This window comes from Cygnus atratus, chromosome 2 (genome assembly GCF_013377495.2).
Source record: "Cygnus atratus isolate AKBS03 ecotype Queensland, Australia chromosome 2, CAtr_DNAZoo_HiC_assembly, whole genome shotgun sequence".
NCBI lineage: Eukaryota > Metazoa > Chordata > Aves > Anseriformes > Anatidae > Cygnus > Cygnus atratus.
The window spans coordinates 22,963,502-22,985,915 of record NC_066363.1 but is presented as its reverse complement, the minus strand read 5'-3'; the positions used below and the strand labels follow the sequence as shown (position 1 = coordinate 22,985,915).

Below are 22,414 nucleotides of genomic sequence, written 5' to 3'. Positions count from 1 at the left end.
AATTGTTTGAGAAATTAGCATTTGTAATACTTTTGAATATTATAAAAGGGTCACTGTACAAATATAATCACATTTTGATTTTTTAGGATATGTTTGAATTGTTGCTTTCATAATGTAACCTGCTATTAGATGAAATAAACATATTTTAACTGCATTAAGAAGAACACAATTTACTTACTTGTAACCCCAAGCAGTTATTCCTAAAACGAGAGCCAACACTAAAATGGTGCCAGCAATAGCCCCTATTATTATATTTGTGCTAACAACACCTGGAAACACAAGAAAGGGGAAAAATATATAGGGTTTTAGGAGAAATATATACAAAAAACAGTAAATGCTCTGTCTTTCAAAAACCTGCTTGGACAACTTGCACTAGGTAGACTAACTGTAAACAGTGATACACTTGTGAAGTATAGCACGGACATAAAAAGACCATTTTTATATCCAACTTTGACCTCTGTGTCTGTTTCCCATAACTGAACACTTGCTACTTGGGAAAGTTGTGCCACATATACCAATATAATGTTATCAATATTAAACTGCTGTAGTTTACAATCATATAACCTCTCTGGTAAATACATGTTTATATTGGAATAAAAAGGACTTTGTGTTTTTATTTAAATATTTTCCATGGCTGAATAACCTACAAAAGACCAAAACTGGTATTCTGGAAGATGGTAAAACTGCCCCACAAAGGGATTTATAATGACTAAAGAAAAAATTTACACCTTCATTTTACCTCAATACATCTTCCTCTTTTATGCAAGCCTGAAGAGGAATAAAAACTTTCAATCAAAAAAATGTAAAGGACTAAAATTTGTGTGTTAACATTCTACATAGTAGCCATGCAATAAAAAATGACTCTACAAATAAAAATTAAACATGTTAGTAACTTCACCTAGATACAAGAACTAGTAAATTTTTGCTTATCCTAATTTATCAATAACACTTAATAAGGCCACTCAAATGCAAGCAAGGTACAACCAGATGCACTGGTGCCAGTCCTGAGAGCTGTACCAAATGCTCATGAGTGGCACTGCTCACATGCCTGAAACCTCATTCACAGACACTGCGTGCATCTGCTGAGCCAGGAAGAGCAGGGGATTTAGTTTTTGCTTAATGAACTTTCTTCAAATCCAAGTTTTTCCAGTTATTGGTTAAAATTATAACTTCATACCTTTGTTGATGGCATCTTTATCAAAAAACATATCATCCTTGATGCGAGAACTGCAGTCATCTCCTCCCCAGAATCGGTCACAAACACATTTTATTTCATTGCTACAAACCTGTAGCCAAAAGTGCAGCTCAGAATAAAATCATAAAATTCATCTATTCCCATAATTAAACTACAGTACAGGTACAGTGAAACAGCACTGACTTTAACTACCTGCAAAATTTTGCAAAACATTTTTAATATATAGCAATTTTTAATTTACACATTAGATATAAATATATTAAATGTATCATTATACATTATATATAAATATATGTAATTTATTGTAACCTGTTATGAAGTGTATCACATGATGGAATACATTAAGTACATTGATATATTGCTCAACGTAATATAGAATTAATAGAGCCATTTATAACTGCTTTGGGAGACTGAACATCAATTTTTTTTTTTAAATATGATGAAGTGGTTAATTTCAGATGATAAAGGGAGTTTTCATGCAGCGCAGAAGACAAAAGATGTTATGAGAGAAGGACTCCTTTGACCTCAGCTCAGCCATGGGGACCTGGACACTGTTTCAAACTTTGTAAGGCACAAAGGGACTTGCCAGGGCCACAATAAAGCCATAGGTTCTGCACTGAGCAGAAGAGCTGCCCTGCTAGCATGGTGCCAGCTCGCTGTTTTCTTCTCTGGAGGGAAGCAACCCTCAGACAACAAAATCCAATGACTTTATGAACTTTCCTGGCTGTTGACACAATAAGGAGGGAATTAAAAATAGCATTTGTAAGAACAGAGCCCCAGGTTCCTCAGAAATGGGCAATAAAATCTTTATATGCTCCAGAACGTTGCTCAAGGAAATATCATTAAGTTAGCCAAAGCAATGGCAAAAGCAATGGTTGGTAAGATTTTTATAAAATTAATGCATGCGATTCATTGTTTAGGATGCCTGGACTGCAAGGCATTATGTTTACTTATATGTCTCCTCCCCCTTGCCTTTTCAAGTTTCTTCAGTATTAATAATAGACTTGTAGGGTCATGCTGCTGGCTGCCCACAAGGCCTAGCTAGTCAACTACACAGCACTGGGTACTCATCAAGAATGGATAAAAGGAGTAAAGAGTATGAGAACATACACCATGTCCTGAGCAAATTTGGTTGTCTGTGGTGCCTGGGCAGGTGCTGAAGTTGAAGGACTCAGTGGGGAGGCAGCGATGCTCAAGGCACACCATATTCGGCCCACACGGCGTCCCATTCTCCACGTAGCCCAGGTCTGTCTCCTCATCGAGCTTCACATGGCCGCCACTGCAAGACAAGAGGAGCACCCCAGAGACTTGTGCTGTTACCAGACAGGACTGCTTGAGAAACTTGTCTCTGGGCTGCTACCTTCATTTCTGTCTGCTTTGTATAATGCCCAGGACCAGGGAAGAGTAAGCACTGGCTTATTCACCTCATCAGCCTTAACGTAAAACAAACTACAGTGGAGTATATCTACATCAAACAAATATAATGGTGAAAACAAAGACCATTTTTCTTGTATAAGAGCTTGTGTTGTATAAAACATCGAGTTTAGATGTGTAGGACTTTATTTCATCTTACAGCTGTGAGAAGCTATGAGAACACACCACGTCTATAATTGGGATTCAGTTAACATATGGCAACGTATTAAGCTGCCAGTTAGTTTTGGCAATGCAACACATGTCTAAGTATTTTCAGTACATTAAGTACTCTACAAACATTAAAGAATGTAGTATGAAGAGGCCAGAGAAGAGCATTATGTCTCTACAGGCAAAATTGACTACTATACAGAAGGGTCTGCAAAACAGCTGTGCTCCCCATACACAGTCAAGTTCCTGAAGGTTACCAAAGCTTGAGCTGGAAAAATGATTATTTGTTAACAGGACTTTTTTTTTTTTTAATCAAAACATTTGTTCTCAATTTAGGAATGAGAAAGCTGCTTTTCCATGTAAGATGGGTATTAATTGTTCTATTTTCAGGATTTCCAATTACCTGCAATTGTAGACTTTTCCAAACTGCAAGACAGAAGATGTGATTTCACCATCAAGTTCTCCAAGTCTGGGCACACTAGATATATTCGAGCACAGAAGGTATCCACAAAGCACATCCCTGCATTGAGAGAATAAACAGATGCTCACCAAAAAAGAGAATTAAATTAAAATGCATGATCAAAAGATGTGTTTTTCTTCACTTGCTTTGTAACATGTTTGTTATTCTTTGCTTTTCTCTCACTGACAGTAACTCCCATAAATAATGTCCTGTTTCCCACAAAAATTATTCTCCTCAGAGCTTATACTGGGAAAAGAAGCTTTTTTATGAAGCATTATCAAAAATGCTTTGCAAATGGGGAACTGTCAAGAACAAATCACATCAAACTGATTTAATATCCTATAAAGATACAGTAACTGCCCCACAGAGAAGTGGTACCTGCTGTTTTTAGACAAACATATGACATACGTAAGGGAACTAGAGATAGATGCTGAAGGGACTTTACAACTTGTGTGCAGAGCTTGGTGCATTGTCAAAATAGAAGGGTCTGGTCTTTTCCATATTACGACGTGTTTTAGGCAATGAGTTTGTAATGGAACAAAATTAAGGTTATCAAATCTGTACAGAGAACTGGGAAAGACCATTAGTTCACCTGTAGGCAGGATTAGAATTTATATGGCATTGACAAAATAAAATACTGAAAAAAACAGGATGCGGTTTGGTGAGGCCTGGAGAAAGGTTTACAAGTGGGAAGAAATAATCAGCTGCATAAATACACAACGTGAAATACCAGCTTAGGCAGCAACTTGCAAGAAAAGATGTGGAGGGTTACAATACAATGAGAACTGAATAAAATTCAGCTATGCAAAGGCACAGCAGAAAAAGCAAACGTTCTGGGATGTGAAACAACAGGCTACCTCTAAGGCACACTGAATAACCCCTCTGCTCCCCTCTGCCCTGCTAGCCCCACCAAGAGTACAAGGACCACTTTTTGTCCAAGTGTTCCCAAAGCTCAGATGGTGCTCTCTTGCTTGATATCATCTCATTTTGGCATTCCACTCCCTCAAGACTTTCCTGCAGTATGGTTTGCAGAAGATGACCTCAGGTCAGGAAAAGTCTGTTCAGTACAGAGGCTTTTTGAACCTCTTCGTGACATCTAAAGAACTGGAGCAGGGATAAAAATCCCACACCAGCTGTTTCCTAAATGGATCAACTTACTGTTTATTGCACTGTATCCAAGAGTCCTTGTCTCTCCCACAGTTTCCTTTCTCAGTCCCTTCAATATTCAGCTTCTCATAGCAGTACCTGTCAGCAGCTGTCACTTCTGAAAATAGAAACAAATCTCTTCTAAGATGACGAAGACTTTGAAAAGCCAAGTCCTGGGAAATGGGGATGCACAACAAAAGTGAGCAGAGCTTCCCAATCTGTCAACTGCAGTATCATGGTCTGCAGGTGGGTGGTGAAACTCTGCACAGTAAGCTCAATGAGAAGTTTTATGCTGGCACCACAGGATTGCTTTAAGATTTTGTTCAGATTGATCAGGTTTGTTGGTCCAAAATGGCCAAAAGCTGCTGAAATAAATCAACAAATATGAGTGCAGGCTCCCTAGGTGGTTGTTAATGAGGAGTTAAACATAAGACTTATAATGCCAGTAATTAATCAACACTAAAGAGAGCTGGAAAAGAGAAGGAAAAGACAGAAGGCAGGGGCATAGAGGGAGTTATGTTTCTCTTTTCATCAAAGCTAATCAGCACCAAAGCATGCTCTGGAAGCACCCCATTAACCATGAAGCCCACATAACCTCATATCCGTACAGGAGGTGCCAGGTACTCAGGTGAATTGCTCACATGAGACCTCCATGCGTTACCATTCAAGTAATCCTGCTGATACGAATAAGCTTTCAAAAGGCAACAATCTGTTTGAGTCAGACTCCAGACTAAATTTAAACTCCCATCTTTCTGTGACTTGCATGAGGAACTCATCTTAAGCATTGGCTGCATTCCTATGATTTCCCAACATAATGAATTAATTCAACATGCTTTTCATCTACCAAAGGTCCTGTGTAAACATATCACCGAAACTGTTGTAGTCTGCGTGCTATTTATATAACTGTGTAACACATCTGGTATCCAATAGTGGTATTTCATGGGACCATACAGAAATTCCTGCGTACTTTCAACACAGGTAAGGACATAAATGACACCTTTTCGTACTGCAATGCAACTTAATTCATATTTTCCAGTCATGGAAAATGATTAAAGCTCTCCTATAGCTAGAGCCATTGTCAATCAAACATAAAGCAGTAGAAAGTACAAACAAATCAGAAAAATAACTACAGATATGATGTGCTTGATAAGATGATTTAATTTATCATCCAGATCAAAAGAATCACTTACTTTTGCCTACTGGTGAGCGTGGTTCTCGTACATATGCAAGTTCTTTTGAAATTCCAGTTTTAGCTGAATGATGGCAAAGTACATATTGTGCCCCATAAAAATATTTTCAGCACCCAACAAGCATCATTCCAGAAAGCCTTGTCTTTGAACAGGGATATGCAGTCTATGTGCTGGACTGAGAGAGATCTTTATTGAGCGTCCAGTACAATTTCTTTGATCTTCCTTACATTCCAAAATAGGCTGCATGTCTGGCTAATGAATAGCTTATGCCAAAAAAAGGTAGCAATGGACTTGCTGTCTAGTGAACTAGGTGATGTAGTCAGTACTAAAACATCTACAATCAGTCATGCAAGAAACAAACAAATGAACAGCATAAATTGAGAGAATTTAATTTAAAGTTTGGGGACTCCAATAATTGCTCCAAAAAACAAAACAAAACAACAAAAGAAAAAACCTCAAGGGCAAAGTTCAAAATAGAGCATAATTCTGGTTCACAGCCAATATGTTTCATAACATGCAGTACTGGATGGTTTTAATAGTTCTGAATATGCCTCCTTCCATAATTCTTCTTAGGTAAGATAATTTTTCAAGCAACCAATTTAGAAATATTAATATTTACTCACTTTCACCCCAGATATATTTACACTGACGGTCTCTGGTTTTACATCTTCCCCCAAAACAAATGCCCTAAAAAGAAAGAAAAGATACAAAATAAACTTCAAATAAGCTGCTTTTCAAAAACAGATGTTTAACATATAGACTTGCCACCTTTTCTAGTGAGGCAGCTAATGCATGACTCTACTTTCTGTTCATTTAAATGCTTAGCTCCAAAATTTGACCAGCACCTCAAATTCAGGAAAATCGATAGCACTGTCTCAAGTGACTTACAAAGATCTCAGGCCATATTCTATAAAAAGTAATCCATAAAAGCAGTAAGAATGTAAAAGGAATTGAAATTGTATTTACCTGCTTGTTATCACATGAATATCCATCCATTTTATGAATATTGGGAGAACACTATAGAAAGAGAAAATAACTAATAGATCATTCAGACAAGCTTGGAAATAAAGTGTACAACAAATGGCATATGGAAAATTATTTCATTTTCATGTTTTGTTCTGAGCTTACACCAGATTTAATACATTTTTTATACACCTTACTATAGAAAACAGTAACATTCATAGTTACTGAGAGACTACAGGGTTGTTTTTTTGTTGTTTTTGTTTGTTTGGTTGGTTGGTTGGTTTGGTTTGTGTTTTTTTTTTCATCTCTATGATGTAAGATATAAAAATCACCTGACTGGAGTTTCCTGTGCAGTTCTCTGCAATATCACAATCATTCACTGCTTCTCGGCACAAAACTCCTTTAGGTTCGAACTGGAAAAAAAGGACAGAAAATCATTGTCTTGGTTTCTCCATTGCCTTAAATGCAATACTTTCTTTGTGTCCTAACTAAAATAAAAAATAGAAAATTTTCAGGTGCTGACTGAATTGGGAAGATTTTCCTTTCCCCAGTAGGGATGTTGCACCACTCAAGCCATAGGCTGTTTGCTGGTGCATCAAGCTCAGGGACAAGCAGGATGAGTGCTGTCCTGGGGCCCAGGACCCTGGGACCTATCACACCAGCACTGCAGTCACTTTTGGCATTATCCTGACCAGGCCATTCCACCTTTTTGTGATTCTTTCACTCTTCTTTTTAAACAGAGTGATCTTGATCTTCTTTGTGAGTTCATTTAAGATCTAGGGATCAAGAACACTATAAAGCTCTTCGAATAATCATTATGATTATTACAAAGCCCCATTCCTGTTGTAGAACAGAAACTATTCATAAATACATTGAATTCCATGTGACTTGACACCAACTTCTAAGTCACCAGATATTTAACAATGAAAAATGTACCAATGAGCATGTATGCATTCACAATCTTGTTAAAGACTGCCACTGTAAAGCCTCAAGACCTGTAAAAGCAGGAAGACATCCCACTAGGGGCAGCTGTTAGTGCCTCTGGTCATGGGCATACTACAGAGCCCTTACTTTTCCTGGAAGGTTTCTTAAGCCTGTGCTACTCAGGTCATCCTGCAGCTGTGTGACTTTTTGCTGGATCTGCATGCACTGGGGTGTTGTTTGGGACAACTGCTATCTCTGCAGCTGGTGTGAGCAAGTACGTCAGTGGAAGAGCAAGACCCTGGTACTTTCTCAACCTTCAGCTTATCTTCTCCCTACCTGTCTGGAAAAATGCAGACAACGTCAGAGATGCTACAAGATGCTGGGATGTGCACTCACCAAGTTTTGCTTGCAAGCCCTTTTTCACTCTTGTTTTCAGGCAGGGTACATACAGCAGGGGGAAGATAATGTCAAGTATGGGAACTGCTAGTATAAGGGCTTTTGAGTTGTCCTGCTTAACATCTCCTAGGGACATGTGTTTTACAAAAATCTGCCCTTCTCCTCATCTGCTCACCTTCACCATTCTGTACGTAGACAAGCCCTTGTCTCATTTGCAAAGAAAAAAAAAAAAAAAGCTTATTTTTTTCTCAGAGTCTTTAATATGATGCCCATGTGACAAATACTTGAACAAAATTCACCCACACTAGCAATTTGATATTTTTTTATGTTACATTAAAAAAAGGAATGCGCTTAGGCAACTGTGATCAGTTGCAGCATAATCTGTGCTTTTTCTTTTTTTAACATTTGGATGAGCACAGTTGAGAATGTGATCTGCAGTTATTATTAATGTTCCTCCCAAGGAAATGAAACTCTCAAATGGTGAAGATAAAAATATCACACATAGTACACCATCACCATGCTAACACCATTAATAATAATTAACATTATTATTAAATGAGCATCAACAATTATTTGAAGCCATATTAAGCTGGGCTCCCTCACGGCCTAGATCTCTTTTACTGTTTACTGATGTATCAGGAAGAATATCTTATGGTTTACACAGGGCTTGATTCCCTTTATTCGGTGGGATTTCAGTCAGTGCAAACATAAGGAGACACAGGCAGACCTAACTGAAAATGAAGTCAGGTGTCTTTTAGATGAATATTTCTGAATGCTTCTGCTAGCTTTTTTTTTTTTTCCTTCCTTTCTTTCTTTCTTTCTTTCTTTCTTTCTTTCTTTCTTTCTTTTTAATCACATCCTTTTCTCAGGCTCTTTGTGGTATGATTTTCCCATTCAGCCTCACAGGGACAAATCCAGAGCTACGCATCAGGAATTAAGGGAGTGACATAAAGCACAGACATGTTTGAACAATGATGTCTAATGAAATCTCACAGGACTTCTTCATCCTGATCTGAAACTGGAAGGCTTAGATTCTCCTCTGTGTTTGACCACAGTCCCTGCCCCAAAAAGCCAAATCTAAAAGGCAGAGAACTGCCGCAGAACAAAACAGTTGTCAGACAATTTTAAAAGGCAAACTTTCGGAAAAGGAAACACAAGGTCTGAGATGAAAAACACACATGCTGTGGTGCCTGCAGTCAGCTGGCTGTGTTGCTGCCTGGAGGCTGCACTTACCCGACACTTCCGACAGCAAAGCCCATTGCTGCACTGGGAGCCTGCCGTCAGGGTGCACGTGTTGCAGCATTCTCCTCCCTCACTGGCACACTCCTGAGGAACACAGACACTTGTAGCAGAATACACGAGAAAAGCAGATAAGCCCAACACCTCTTGTATCCCATCTTGTCTTAGTGTGTTACCCAAACACATTTTTAACCAGGCTTCTAGGCAACTGGAGGCAGAAAAAAGCATGTACTGTGGGGCATGAAGATGCTGCACAGCTGTTTGCTGTGCAATATAAGAAATATTTTTCCTAACTTCACAACATCAACCATTAAATACTGACATTTGAACACGGACCAGAGAGATATGTTTCCATCAAGTATATACTTTATAATTTTTAAGGCCTGATTTTGCATAGGTAGCTATTGCTATTACTCTTTAAAATTGATGTGGTGATAAAATATAAAAGTGCTAAACATGTTTGAAAAAGGTGAGAAATGATGAATCCTTTGCTCCAGAACCTTAGCATGGCCTGTCTTCCTCCACTTAACATTAAGAGCAGTGATGGGCAGCTCCTGCAGAATCAAGTTGCTAATTTCAAACACATTGTACTTACTGATATCGACCCACAGTCACACTCTTCTCCATCTTCCACAAAGCCATTGCCACATTCTGGAGGATCCAGAAGCTGCAGGGCAAAATCAGAAATCAAAAGGCACGTCTCTCCTAAGGAAATCAGTGTCACACTTTTTCCATACAACAGGTTTTATATGGCTAGCACTACAAACGGCTTGACTGAAACACAGTACCAAACCCAGGGAGAAGCAGATTATAAACAAAACAGATGAAATGTGCAGAGACCAAACAACACCTAACTCAGCAGTTGTGCAGTTACATGGAGTATTCTGCATTGGAGTGACATTTTCACAGCAGATTCAGATTGAGCAGAAGCCACAATCAAAAAGAAAAGGTGTGACAGTAAGACAACATCACATTTTCATTATTGTCACAGGAGTTGTAGTTGTTCTGGAATTCACGTGATGAGGGCTGTGTCACAGTTTGAATCCTGCATTATGCCTTCAGAAAGAATAACTGTAAAAAATGTCCCTTGGGACCACACCACATGGCTCAGAAGTGCAGGGAGAGTGAAGAGGCTGGGACTTTTTCTCAGTTTTTGGTACAGTCAGGTGCTATTTCCTTCTCTTTTTCCTTTACCATGGTCACGAACTTGCAGCAGTTTTCCATAAGCTTGCGTCTCAGGCACAAAAATGTGTAGCCAGTGAGGCTTCTTCCCTTCTCTTTCCCTTCAGTCTCCCCACTAAACTGTAACTTAAAATGTCTAATTCATAGAATCATAGAATATCTGAGTTGGAAGGGACACAGGAGGATCACCAAATCCAACTCCGGGGTCCCCAAAGGACCACCCAAAATAAAAATAAAAATAAAAATAAAAATCAGATCATGTGTCTGAGAGCACTGTCTGTCCAATCCGTATATTTGTAGTAGTACTTTTCTTTCCCAGAGGCTAGATTCATTCACTGTACTTTACACAGGACCCATGCCATGCTCTTTTAAGGGACACTTATAGTCTGTTCTTTCCAGTTTCATTTCCCTTTTCCTAAGATTTCTAAAGGTAATTCTTCGAATAGATTTTTTTTTTCTTTGGGCATAAGAAAACATAATTGTTGCTTTTAATATGTAAATGAGAAGGTATAGAAGTGCATCACCAAGACAGCCTGAACTCAGAGCTCTCCAAATTAAACTAGGATCATTCCACAAACCTCTCTGCTTACGAGCCATCTGCACAAGTACTTCAGTCGTGGTGTAGAGTGGCTCTCTCTGGCTGCTGCCTTTCTACCAGTAGCCCACAGGATGGAGCATCACCCCGCTTACTCTGTGACACAAACCAGCCCAAGGCTTGTGGCACAGACTGATCGCTATTATTGGATCCCCCAGCTGAAATGGAAATTCGACTGCAGCATGCAAAGCATGTGTAGAATGTTACATTAAATACAAGCAAGCAATTATCTGTCAGAGTTATTAAAAAGTTGCTAAAACTGCTTGTTTCCTAAATATTTTGCCAGAAAGCTTAACTTCTTTAGTATCTCTAGGTGTGCTGCACAATGCAGACAAGTAGATGGACATAACAGAGGGTAATTACTTAAAACATTGGGCCAATTTGCTGCAGTATGCAGGTGCAACTAAATAGGAAATGAAAGAAAAAAAATTACATAGCTTAACCCCAGAAGTTATTATATAATTCATCTATTCATGTGAAAAGACCTTATGCTCAGTCTGCTTCAGGAGTGATTAATGTAATTTTGGGGATCACAGCTGATGTTACAGTGGAGCACTGTCAACCATTGCACCTTGACACATCGGTTTCATCTCATATTTCTTGGAAAGTGGAAGTAAGCTGTTGTTTCACCCCCCTTTCTAGAAAACACTTGTATTTGACAGCCTCGTGAATTAGACAGACATCCATTGTTAATCACTTCAACACAAACTGAACAGCAGTACATAGAAGAGTATCAATCACCCTGGCTTCCACATCTGACTTTCATATTTTCATATGCCATTAGAAAAAAAAAATCAAATGCCACTAATCTAAATTGAGATTAGAGTAATTGTGTCTTTCAGAGTGACAGATGTGTAAATGAACATAATCACAAAAGCAAGCCCTAGTGAAACAGCATTACACTATGGAAACTATTCACTCAGCAAAGAAATAAAACCATCAACATCTCTCTCTCTGTCTGTAATGAGATGAGAAAAAGCAAACTTCTAAAATGAAGGAACATTTTAAAGAGTGAGAGACCTTACATCTTATTAATGTATCACAGTGCTTTCTCTCCACTTTTAATATGTTCTTCCATGAAAAGGAGGCAAAACTTTGAGAAATAAGCAGACACAGCTTATCCAGATGTCATGCATTTTCTTCCTCTCTTTAATATTTATTGAAAATCTGTGGCTGACAGAAGATATGCTTTTCCTCAGCCACACCAGGAGGAACACGCTTGCACCAGAACTGACTTTGTTTTTTATATTATGACCATCTCGGCTACCAACTCATTTTTCCATGTTGGACTGTCTGCCTTAGCCTCTTTCCTTCACTTTTTTGAACGACAGCCATTAAACAGAGGATGTTTAATGATGTTTATGTAGAAAAGACTCAAGATCATTATCCTGATTACTGTATGTTTTAACATATGCTTCAGTAAATGGAGCAGGAATATACTGAAACTCTGCTGCAAATACTCCAGTGTAGTAAGCATATCTTAGCTGGAGTTTCTTTTGCCCTGCTTTGTATTTATTTCTCTGAAATATCTCAGTTCATCATTTCATACTCTTTGCATCCTTCACATTAATATAGCTCTCTAGCTGTCAAAATTCAGACATGTGAAGCAAAGAAAAGGAGAATACTTTCAAGAGATTTTCCCCACTTCTCTTGATTTCCAAGATTCATGCAGCAAGAACTCTGATTTCATCCTTTCAGACAAATTTGGAGGGGATGTGCCAGTCATTCAGGTGGTCCTGATGCTTTTGTAGCTCTCCTTCCTCCCAGCAGCTCCATTGCATCTGTCCCCTGCTTCTCAGGGCTCTCCCTCCTGCTCTGTCTCTTTCAGCATCAGAAACATAAGGCCAAGTTCTCAAAATCTCTTCTGAAAGCCACAAAAACTTTGCTTTCTTCAAGAGGCAGTCTACTAAAACCACTTGTACCTAATGGTGGCTGAAAAGCCACCTGGCTGCACAGCTGTGCACACCCTGTTGCAGTATCTTCATCTTGAGACAAATGTGAAATAAAACCGATCTTACTTCAACTTCCAGAGGTTCACAGCCAAAGACATCAGTCCAAAGAAAATGAGAATTAAAGTTGTGCAAAAATTTACCAAGACACTTGAAGTCTCAGCTAATAAATTCAGCAGTATGTTGTATTTGCAATATTCAGAACAAAATTGCATGAAGGATCAAAGCCTGTGAGAACTCTCTTGGATATGAAACTACTTATTAAAAACAGATTTAAATATAATTTCCTAAATAGTACAGACTAAAATCAGCTACTTTCACTCAGATGTCACCAGGAAGTTGGGAATGTAAAGAGAAAACAAAATCTCAAAATGTATTTGTCTGTTTTTTCCCCAATATTATCACTTTAATTTTTCTTGGTTTTATTTAATACCTTGGTTGGTTTATTGAAAAGGCAGGATCCACCTCCATTATTTAAAAATTCATGATACTCTTCAATATCACACTTGGAGAACTTCCTTGGAAGATAATACCTGCAAAGAAATAAGGTAGCAGCATTATCTTCTATAGTGCTTTTTATAGTACATTTTCTTTCTTCAAAGTAGTTGTAAAGAAATATAATGTTATACATTAGAAAAGGTGCTAAAAATACACTGTTCAGCATCAGAGTGAAGATATTTGCTTGAAATTCTTTTTATATTTTAAATCATTTTTAGTAAATGGCAAACATCTTTTAATGACACAGAGCTCATGTAAAGTGAGAAGTATAAAAGATTTCCCCAAGTTATTTTATGCCAAATATCACAAATCCTATTACTCAAGGTGTAGTTCTCACAGACATGAACAGTTCCACTAAAGGGCCTGATCTCAGAAATACATTTATTTCTTCCTGTACTTACCACAGGAGACAACAGCTGCCTTTCCCACACAGCATCCTTTTAAAGATTGCTCATGGTTCATTTCTCTCTTAGATGAAATTGCTCTCTTGGCCCACAGAATTTTTTTATAATAGAGTTATACCATTTTAAGATGTGTTTCTAATGAACATCAGCTAACATTTCAGCTTCCCTCTCTCTTGTGCCCCACTGAATGAAATTCGTTTGAGCACAGATTGCCAATCTGAGGTGCACTTAAAAGCAATATGAGCCTTAACAGATGTGAAGAATCTTTGCATGGATCCTTTCCACAGGGAAAGAGGTCTTCCCAAAGTAACTTAAGTGATCTTTGTATTTAGGCCCTTAGTCATGACTTATGCTTCAAACAGATTTTGGAGTCTCAAGGGCTTTCCTGTATCAGCTCATCACTGGATAAAAAAAAAAAACTGTAAGCAGAAATACTACACAAAATAATCCTACATTACCAGGAATGATGGTTTGCAAAACATAATCTCTAGTGTTTATGACTTAGGTCTAAGAACTGAAGAGACTGTGGAATTCAAAATCCTTCAATAATAACCTATATATAAATGCATATTTTTTTTCGAGTGCCTAATTATTTTAAAGGTTTGGACTTCAGATAAAGAATTTAAAGGATGTTAGATGAGGAATCACTTTTTACAAGAATGAAGAATGACTACCACATTGACTTTTTAACATAATAAAAATCAGAACAATCTTAACTAGCTTGCTTTTAGTTAAACAAGGTAAAAAAAGGCACAACAGATTCTTCCAAAGAGCTTTCAATTAAATGAGGGTTTTTTTTATTTGTTTTTGTTGTTTAAAATTGTTCTGTACAAAAAGCTATTGTGAAAATTTGCAAGTCAGATTGAAATTCTTTTAAAAAATTGGAGTACTGTTTGGATCTAAAACTAGACTATAGTTCAATTCATATGCATGAAGACTGGTCTGTAATATGAAGAATTAAGGTCTGAACACACACACGAAAGCATCATCAAAATCTCTCCAGTGATATTATATGTGGGTATAAGCATACTAAACTTCCAGTGGCAGCAGTTTTTCTAGTGTTATCACACAAATTAGAGGATAAAAAATGAAACCTGTAGATGAAAGATTGCAATAGAACCTCTGAAAATGTAACATACATAAGAAATTTGATCCCACTATTTTACAGATTGGGATGTGTCATTGTTTGTTTCCACAACTCAGCAGCAAATTCACAGAAGAGAAGAAGTGAAACATGGTTCTGCTTCTTTGCAATAACCATGCTTGGTTGTTGAGCTTCTGTGCTCAGTGAGTTAAACCAGTGGTTACTAATGATCCTCATATCCTCTTATTAACTCCCTCATGCATTTCTTTGAAAGTGTCTATTATAAGTATGTTTTACAGGTAATACTTTACTTTCTGAAAATTAATCCACACAAATTAGTCCACTGAAATGCAAAAGGCAAACATTTTCATGCTTTTGCTTTATGTCATTGTATGCAAGACTTGACTTTCCTCTAATGAATGCCTTACCCGGTGTCTCCCATTATGCATCCTGACCACGTGTCCTCACACTTACACTCACCTGACAACAACAAAAAAGTAAAATTTACATCTTAAGTCTCGTGAGTACAAAATACATTTCTTGTCACTAAAATCACACTGTAATGAACTCACTTTCAGATTTAAATACAAATTGAAAAGAATCAGTTACTCCTTTATGCACGCCTTAAGTATATCAGTGCACAACGACAAGCCTTCTTTCAAAAACTATACATGATTCTGTGCATTCCTAAGCTTTGAAAATATGTTGTTTTTCTTTCCTTCCCTTAAATGAAGTCAGATGAAATTCCAATGTCAGCCTCTGGCCCTTGCAAATCATGAGTCTGCTCCCCTGACTTCTCCCATGCCATGATATTTGATCCCCAAATTTTCAGAGTTAAAAAAAAAAAAAAATCAGTTTAATCCATCTTCTAAGTTTTTAGTTCTCTTCCACTCCTATGCTGATGTGACTGGGGAAATTTTAGCTTGAAGAAAAAGCAAACAATAATGCACACAAAAATGCATAATACAGTCTGTAAACATGACATAGTACAGATGGATGTAGCAGCTTTTTTCCCTCCCTTCTTTACATGCTCCCAAGCCTGCAGAGTGCAGCCCTCCCCTCTGCTTTCAGAACTGTCTTTTGTGCCTCTTTCTATGTATATGCTCTGCACGTATGCTTTTTTACCGTTCTGTTTCTGCAATTTGCTATACTGTAACACATGAACAACAGTTTGCTGCTTCCATTTTAATAGTACGATTAGAAAGGAAATGAGGCTCTGCCCAACAATTATGTCTCCGCCTTCCCTACCCAAAGACTTGGCCTTCCCCTGTGATCAGCGATAAAAAAGGGGAGCCACCTCTACCACTATTTTCACTTTCTCCCTGTCCTGATATCAGGTTAATTATATGCAGCTGGAAAATGAGTACTGAACATGTAGGTAGCACAGAGCATCCGTCCCACATTTTCAAATGTTTTTCAAAATAAAAATATGTGAACTGCAAAAACCTTTGCAAGCAGATGTATCTCTCCATTATATGCTGTTTTACAATGGCTGAAAACAAAATTCATCTAAGCAGATATCTGTTACTCAATATCGCAATTATATTTTAAAATGTAAATTTAATACACTTTCAATATACTGAATTCTTGCATACCCATTAAAAAAAAAAAAAGCAGTACTAATCTTGTTTATTCATCAGCTACAAACGTATGCATGATCGAATAACTAAGCACTCCAATTCATCATTGAAATAGTTTCAAAACTGTGTTATCATTCTAATCGTCCATTGCTGCCCATGTGCTGGGTCTTCATCCCATGTGAAGCAGGGAATATGAGGTACTTGTGGGGAGGGGAAGATCTGAATTAAGGCAATACAGACAAACAGGGGTTACTAAGAAGTTAAATACTGAGGTTACAGTAGACAAACGGTAGCAGCATGGTGGCAAATACAGGATATTTGGGTCATATAGAAGAGGATTTCATTCAAGGCAAACAGTGAAAAAAGCTTTGTTGATGTTGTCAAATCCATTCTGCATAACAGGATTGAGGTGGCTTATCTTAATCCATAGGTTTAATAATGTCTGTCTCTCTACCTTTGTGTTGTAGGATGGCAAACATTCAGTTTGGGGGTGTGACATCAATCTCCCTGGAATGAATGTTGACAGACACCTTCATGATTTATTTTTAATGAAATGAAGACACCAGTGATACCAGCAATTATGAGCAGGGGGAAATCACAGCATTTAAACAGAAAAAAACAATGGTATGTCAGTGTCTCCTCATGTTATTATGTGAAAAATAATAGTATTCCAACACAGAATCATAGAACCATAGAATGGCTTGGGTTGGAAGGGACCTTAAAGACCATCCAGTTCCAACCCCCTGCCATGGGCAGGGATGCCACCAACTAGATCAGGTTGCTCAGGGCCTCATCTAACCTGGTCTTGAACATCCCCAGGGATGGGACATCCACAACCTCTCTGGGCAAACAGTGTGAGAAACATTTTTAACATATAAAAGAATACTGTTAAGATTCTCCAAGATTTTCTCCAAGATTTCTCTAGAGACAGGGTGAAAAAGCAAACCAACTTACCACTTATTAGTTTTCTTCTGTCTGAGAAAATGCCAATATTTTGGGCCAAGGTTTGTGCCAGGGTAACTGCCATTAAGTCTGTCTTTCCAAACTGAAAGAAAGTAGCAAGGTAGGAAGAGTAATCAGATAGGTACAAGTATCTCAGACACAGGTGAAGCTTTTCTCATTTAAAGGCAACAAAAGGTGAAATAAGATGCACAATGGTATAGTTCTTACTTCAGATCAGCTAGAATATGGACAAGTGAGGAAGACCAAACACTGGCTTATGAACAAGTTAAGTAAGAGAAAGTCTGCTTGTTTCTTGCTGTTGTATGAATAGTAAGAATATTACAGTGTGAATGACAGAATATTGCAGAATCTGCTGAAAAGTGTATTTGAACCCATATCCAAATTTACTCAAGCACCATTCTTCATTTAGACATTCCTTTTATAGAGCTGTACTAAAACTCTGCAGCAGCAAAGCAGCAAGATATTTCGAGGAACTGCACTGATAAATTCTGTGCAGACAATTTTCCACCACTTTTTCCTCATACCAATACCCACACCTACCTCATTCACACCTCCGCCTTTAAGCAAGGAGCAGATTCCACCAGTGTGGGCTACACCGCTCCGACTGCTCTGGAATCGACTCCCCCTTTGACAAAAAGGAAAAGAAAAGGAAGTTTACCCCACTCAGCCTGTGAGTTTTGCATCTACCCATCCCAGTATTTACCTTTCTCACTTCCAAATGAGAAACCGACATCTGCAAATGCCGGATGTCACCACTATGCTGCTAACTATGCAAAAACAAAATGGGAAGAACAGATAACCACTCACAAACCTCACATGACAGATTATCCCCTGAAAAGTTCTACTATCTTCCCTTTTTCTTCCCTCCTTCTTCTCATATTACCTAACATAAAAGAAAATAAGAAGGGGACTACTTTCTATCTCACCACCCTTTTGTTCATTGACATACTCGTTCAGCAAGTGACTTCCAAAACCTACTCTGGCACATGCTACAGGCAGAGCACAAGACAGGCCACCATGCTGCAGTGCACGGAGGCCTGGTAAAAAAGACATGTGTCTAGTTGGGCAATGCAGATGTGGCAAAAATGAAAGGGAGATGTGTCAGTGGCCCCCTGATGGAGAGGTAGGTGGAAACTCCCCAGAACTGGCCTCATCCAGGGGACAACCACACTGTGAGCCTAAATTTAATTATGCCTCTGATGCTGACCACATCGGCAGGAATGATTGCCAGTTACCAGAGACAGAATATCCTCTATACCACTTCAGCTTACTGATCCAGCCAAGCTGATGCAAATCAGTTTTCTCAAAGGAAAACAGAAGAACACCAAGAAACAGAATGCAATGGGCTCATTGTGCTAAAGGGGAACGTTCATTTGTTACCAGCGTGCTGTCATACTTCTACTCCCAATTCAGCCATGTCTTACTCAGGGACCCAATTTTAGAATTGGATATTTCCAAGCAATCTAAGAATGCAATACCTCAAATACCAGTGGAGATGGTGTTACGGACAGCACTGGAATTAGCATTGCAGTGGTATCCAGAGTCCAATCACAGGGAGAAATAGGGCCCTCTTTGTTCTAGCCAAGCCACTAACATTCATGAGAACACTCCCCTCAAAGACCTTACAAGATCACCAGAAAAGATACATGAAAGATCGAAAGATAAAAAATAATAATAATAAAAAAAAAAAATCCCATTTTACAGATACAGAACTGAGACACAGAGAAACCAAAATCTGCAGGCAGCACTTGCAGATCTTACTAGTTCTCTTTACATAGGAAGGCAATGACAGTAATTAAGCATGTGTAAAAAAGCCTGAGTGGCTGGATACTGGGGCTGGATAACCTGGCACCCTACTGAAGTCATGTGAAAGTGAGGAGTTTAGGCTAAAATTATTCATATGGGTTCCTAAAACAGTCAGCAGATAGGGATGAGAACTCAACGGAGCAATTCACCTGGCTTGTCTCCTGCGGATCAAAAACATCATGAACCTCTCTTTTATTTGTGTAGATGTATTTTGCTATATCAATCTTCCTACCAAAACAATTTAGAAATTTGGAGGAAATAAAATCCCTCCCAGATCTTGTAGTGCATGTCTCTCTGGAAGACAAACTGGTTTGAAGATCTCAAACACTCACATCAGTAATCCTGCAGCATGCAGGTCATTCAGTGGAGAAAAGCAGGCCATAGTGCTTTTTAAGCAGGAAATCTCATGGGTTTCAAAGCCAATGTTCTGCTTTTAAATAGTCCAGCAGGGCTGTCTGTGCTCTACTGCTGAAGAAGCAAACCTACGAGGTGGAACCATGCATCACCTTGCAGGCTGCTGTTTGCAGAGTAGGTGATTGCACATAACAACCAAGAATCAATTACAGCACATGCAGCTAGAGCTTCATACATTAAAACTAAAAGGAGAGGAAAACCTCTAGCTGCACTGGCAGGCAGGTTGTGCATTGGTTTAGCTTTTTCCCAGCTCCCCGTCAGAAACATCATTTTCTGAATTATGGCAGATTGCACACAAAACACAAAGGAGATGCATCAGCCACTCAGGACAAGCAGCCCCCAAGAAAGGAAATAAAAATAAAAATAAAAATAAAAAGTAAGAAAACATCACACGAGGTTACGTACGAAAAAAGGTGAACTGCGTCACTTTTCTCTCTGATAAAATCCCTCCTATATTTCATAAACTCACGTAGGGTCACCAAGGGGTTTTCAGATATGGTGAACTTGTTATCAGTAGCCCAGGTTTCCATGGCAACCAACACTATCCTGGTGTTAAGTTGTTCTTTATAAATCTAGTACAGTAACAGAACGAACAAAGATATTATGTCAAATAGAGTAAAGGTGAGGGTTACCCCTTCTGTTGTACCAGGTTGCATTTTTACGTAACTGAATATTCAGCTTGTTCTAACATACGTTAGGTTCTCCCAGGTGGTTTTGTCTCCCTTAAAAGCAGCAAAGGAACATGAAAACAAAGCAATATCTAGGTTTTAGGCCTAATTCTTCAATCATCCCTCCAAGCCCATGCACAGATCCCTTGCAGGTCCTGCTCAGGCAGAGGTTCATCGGTGGAATTTTAACAAACTGCTACAGAAGCATTTCAAACAGGTCAAAGACTTGGCAGGAAAGGGTCTTTCACAGTGCCCAGCTCACCCCAGTGACACAAGAGGTATCTCTTATACCAAACAGTGATCTACAAAACCCCTGTTTTCACTGCTATAAACCTCTACAGGAGTATTTAACCCCTTGTTGGCAGCTGTTCAATGCTGGGAGTTAATCCACACCAAATGCTTTCCAGAGTGGGAACTGCATTTTTCTTTTTCTAGTATTGCTTCTCAGTAGTGAGATGTAAAAGCCAGCACCTCATCCTCCTATTGAGCATCACAAATATAATCCACATAATCCATTTGTATGTCCCTATTCTAACTCATTTACTCAAATGCTGCTGCTTCTTTTTTTTTTCTTTTTGAGAAATTTTAGTGCATTCAAATTTCAGATGATTTTTTAGGTCTCAGTCAACAAATGAACCAGTGTTAAAAACCATCCTGTCTAAGGTTCTCTTAGAACTCAAACTCAAGGTTTTGATCTGATTAAAGGATACTTAAATGTTTGCAGCCACAAAAAATATCTCTAATGCTTTATGCTAGACAAAGTCTTTATCCATAGCTGACTTTGTTTCTAGATGAAAATTTGTGAACGTTGCATATGTTGTTATTAAGTATACCATGAAATGACAACTGCTACATTTATTGGCAGGAGAATCCTATGATTCATCTCACACATAAAAGAACATTCAGCCAAGTGATACTTACTAAATCTGCCATGTTCACAACTGACTTAGCATAGCTGTTTGTATGGCCGACTGATAAGCGGTGCTTTTTACACTGTGAAACAAACACAGATAAGTTATAAGCACAGATCTAGAAAAACGAGCTCCATTTCTGGAAAAAAAAAAAAAAAAGTAAAAAGTAATCATACCGACAGCAGAACCTCCATGCATGTTTTGGTCTCCTGTGCTGAATGTAATGCTAGTATGTGATAGTAGAAAATTGCTCAGAAAAGCACGTTACTGATATGCCTCATGACAACTGTCGTGAAGATCTGTTAATTCCTGTTTGGAAGCACTATTAGATTTTTACTGAAAAAATGCTATAGGAACAGGAACCTATTGTTACTCTCTTCATTAGCTTCATTATTTGCAATTTTAAAGGCAATTTCCAAATGCCAATACAGAAATTAGCAACACAACTTCCATAGCTGAGTTTTGTTTAGAGGTGTTACCACGACAATGCTTGTATCTGTGTGTTAACCTACCAGATTTCTTTTTTTTTTCCAGCCCTCTCTCTTAGACTGTCTTCTGCATTTCTTAATTTATAATATCACACTGCATAATGCCACAGTAACTGGTTCAAATCACAATCAGACTGCAATGGCACCTTTACTGCAACGTGTATTACAGCGCAATAAAGATGATCTTTAACACTGAAGATACTTTTCCAGGTACTCTTGTCTGCTGAAACACCGTTATAAATGAGCAACATGAGTACGCAAGTCATAAGTATCTTAGAAGAATTCAGGACTTAAAGGCAAAAATTTTCAGAAATGTTTGACTATCTTGTGCCTAAAGACACTTCACTTTGGATGGAGTGTGCTCCCTATTTTCTGGAAGTTTTGATCTTTTAGTGTTCAAGAAGTGTCAAGCAGCTGGGTGGTGGGAAAGGCAGGTTTATGACCAGAAATGTAGGGGGAAAAAAATTTTAAAAAAAAAAAAAAAAAGAGGAAGTTATACTTACTAAAATAACAGAAGGACAGGACTGCAAAGCTAAAAATGGGACAAAGGATGAAATGGAAAAGGCACAAAATAATAGAAAATAAAGAAGGGAAACAAGAATACGACTTGAGTTTATTTTTGCAAATAGAACCTCAGACTTCAGGCCTCCAGCTTTTCCAAGCATCCTACAGAAGGGTTTTCAGTATACTAATTTATAAGTCTGTTCTAAGGATTTAAGAGCTTTGTTCCCAGGGTAGATGAAATGGAGGAGCAGCCAAAGGGGCAGATGGGAGGACA

At 38.3% G+C, this 22,414-nt stretch overlaps 1 protein-coding gene across 1 annotated transcript in view; it reads right to left on the bottom strand.

Moving 5' to 3' along the window:
• The window catches only part of ADAM22 (ADAM metallopeptidase domain 22), a 64,565-nt gene that overhangs the window by 29,961 nt on the left and 12,190 nt on the right, over nt 1-22,414 (bottom strand). The window contains exons 6-21 of the mRNA XM_050708601.1: nt 21,159-21,230; nt 19,975-20,141; nt 17,890-17,974; nt 17,341-17,431; nt 15,235-15,286; nt 13,254-13,353; nt 9,690-9,761; nt 9,089-9,181; nt 6,868-6,948; nt 6,539-6,589; nt 6,196-6,259; nt 4,395-4,500; nt 3,180-3,296; nt 2,306-2,474; nt 1,178-1,286; nt 179-269 (exon numbers count right to left, since the gene is read on the bottom strand). Coding sequence (XP_050564558.1) covers nt 179-269; nt 1,178-1,286; nt 2,306-2,474; nt 3,180-3,296; nt 4,395-4,500; nt 6,196-6,259; nt 6,539-6,589; nt 6,868-6,948; nt 9,089-9,181; nt 9,690-9,761; nt 13,254-13,353; nt 15,235-15,286; nt 17,341-17,431; nt 17,890-17,974; nt 19,975-20,141; nt 21,159-21,230 — 1,520 coding nt within the window. The remainder of the gene's footprint in view (nt 1-178; nt 270-1,177; nt 1,287-2,305; nt 2,475-3,179; nt 3,297-4,394; nt 4,501-6,195; nt 6,260-6,538; nt 6,590-6,867; nt 6,949-9,088; nt 9,182-9,689; nt 9,762-13,253; nt 13,354-15,234; nt 15,287-17,340; nt 17,432-17,889; nt 17,975-19,974; nt 20,142-21,158; nt 21,231-22,414) is intronic.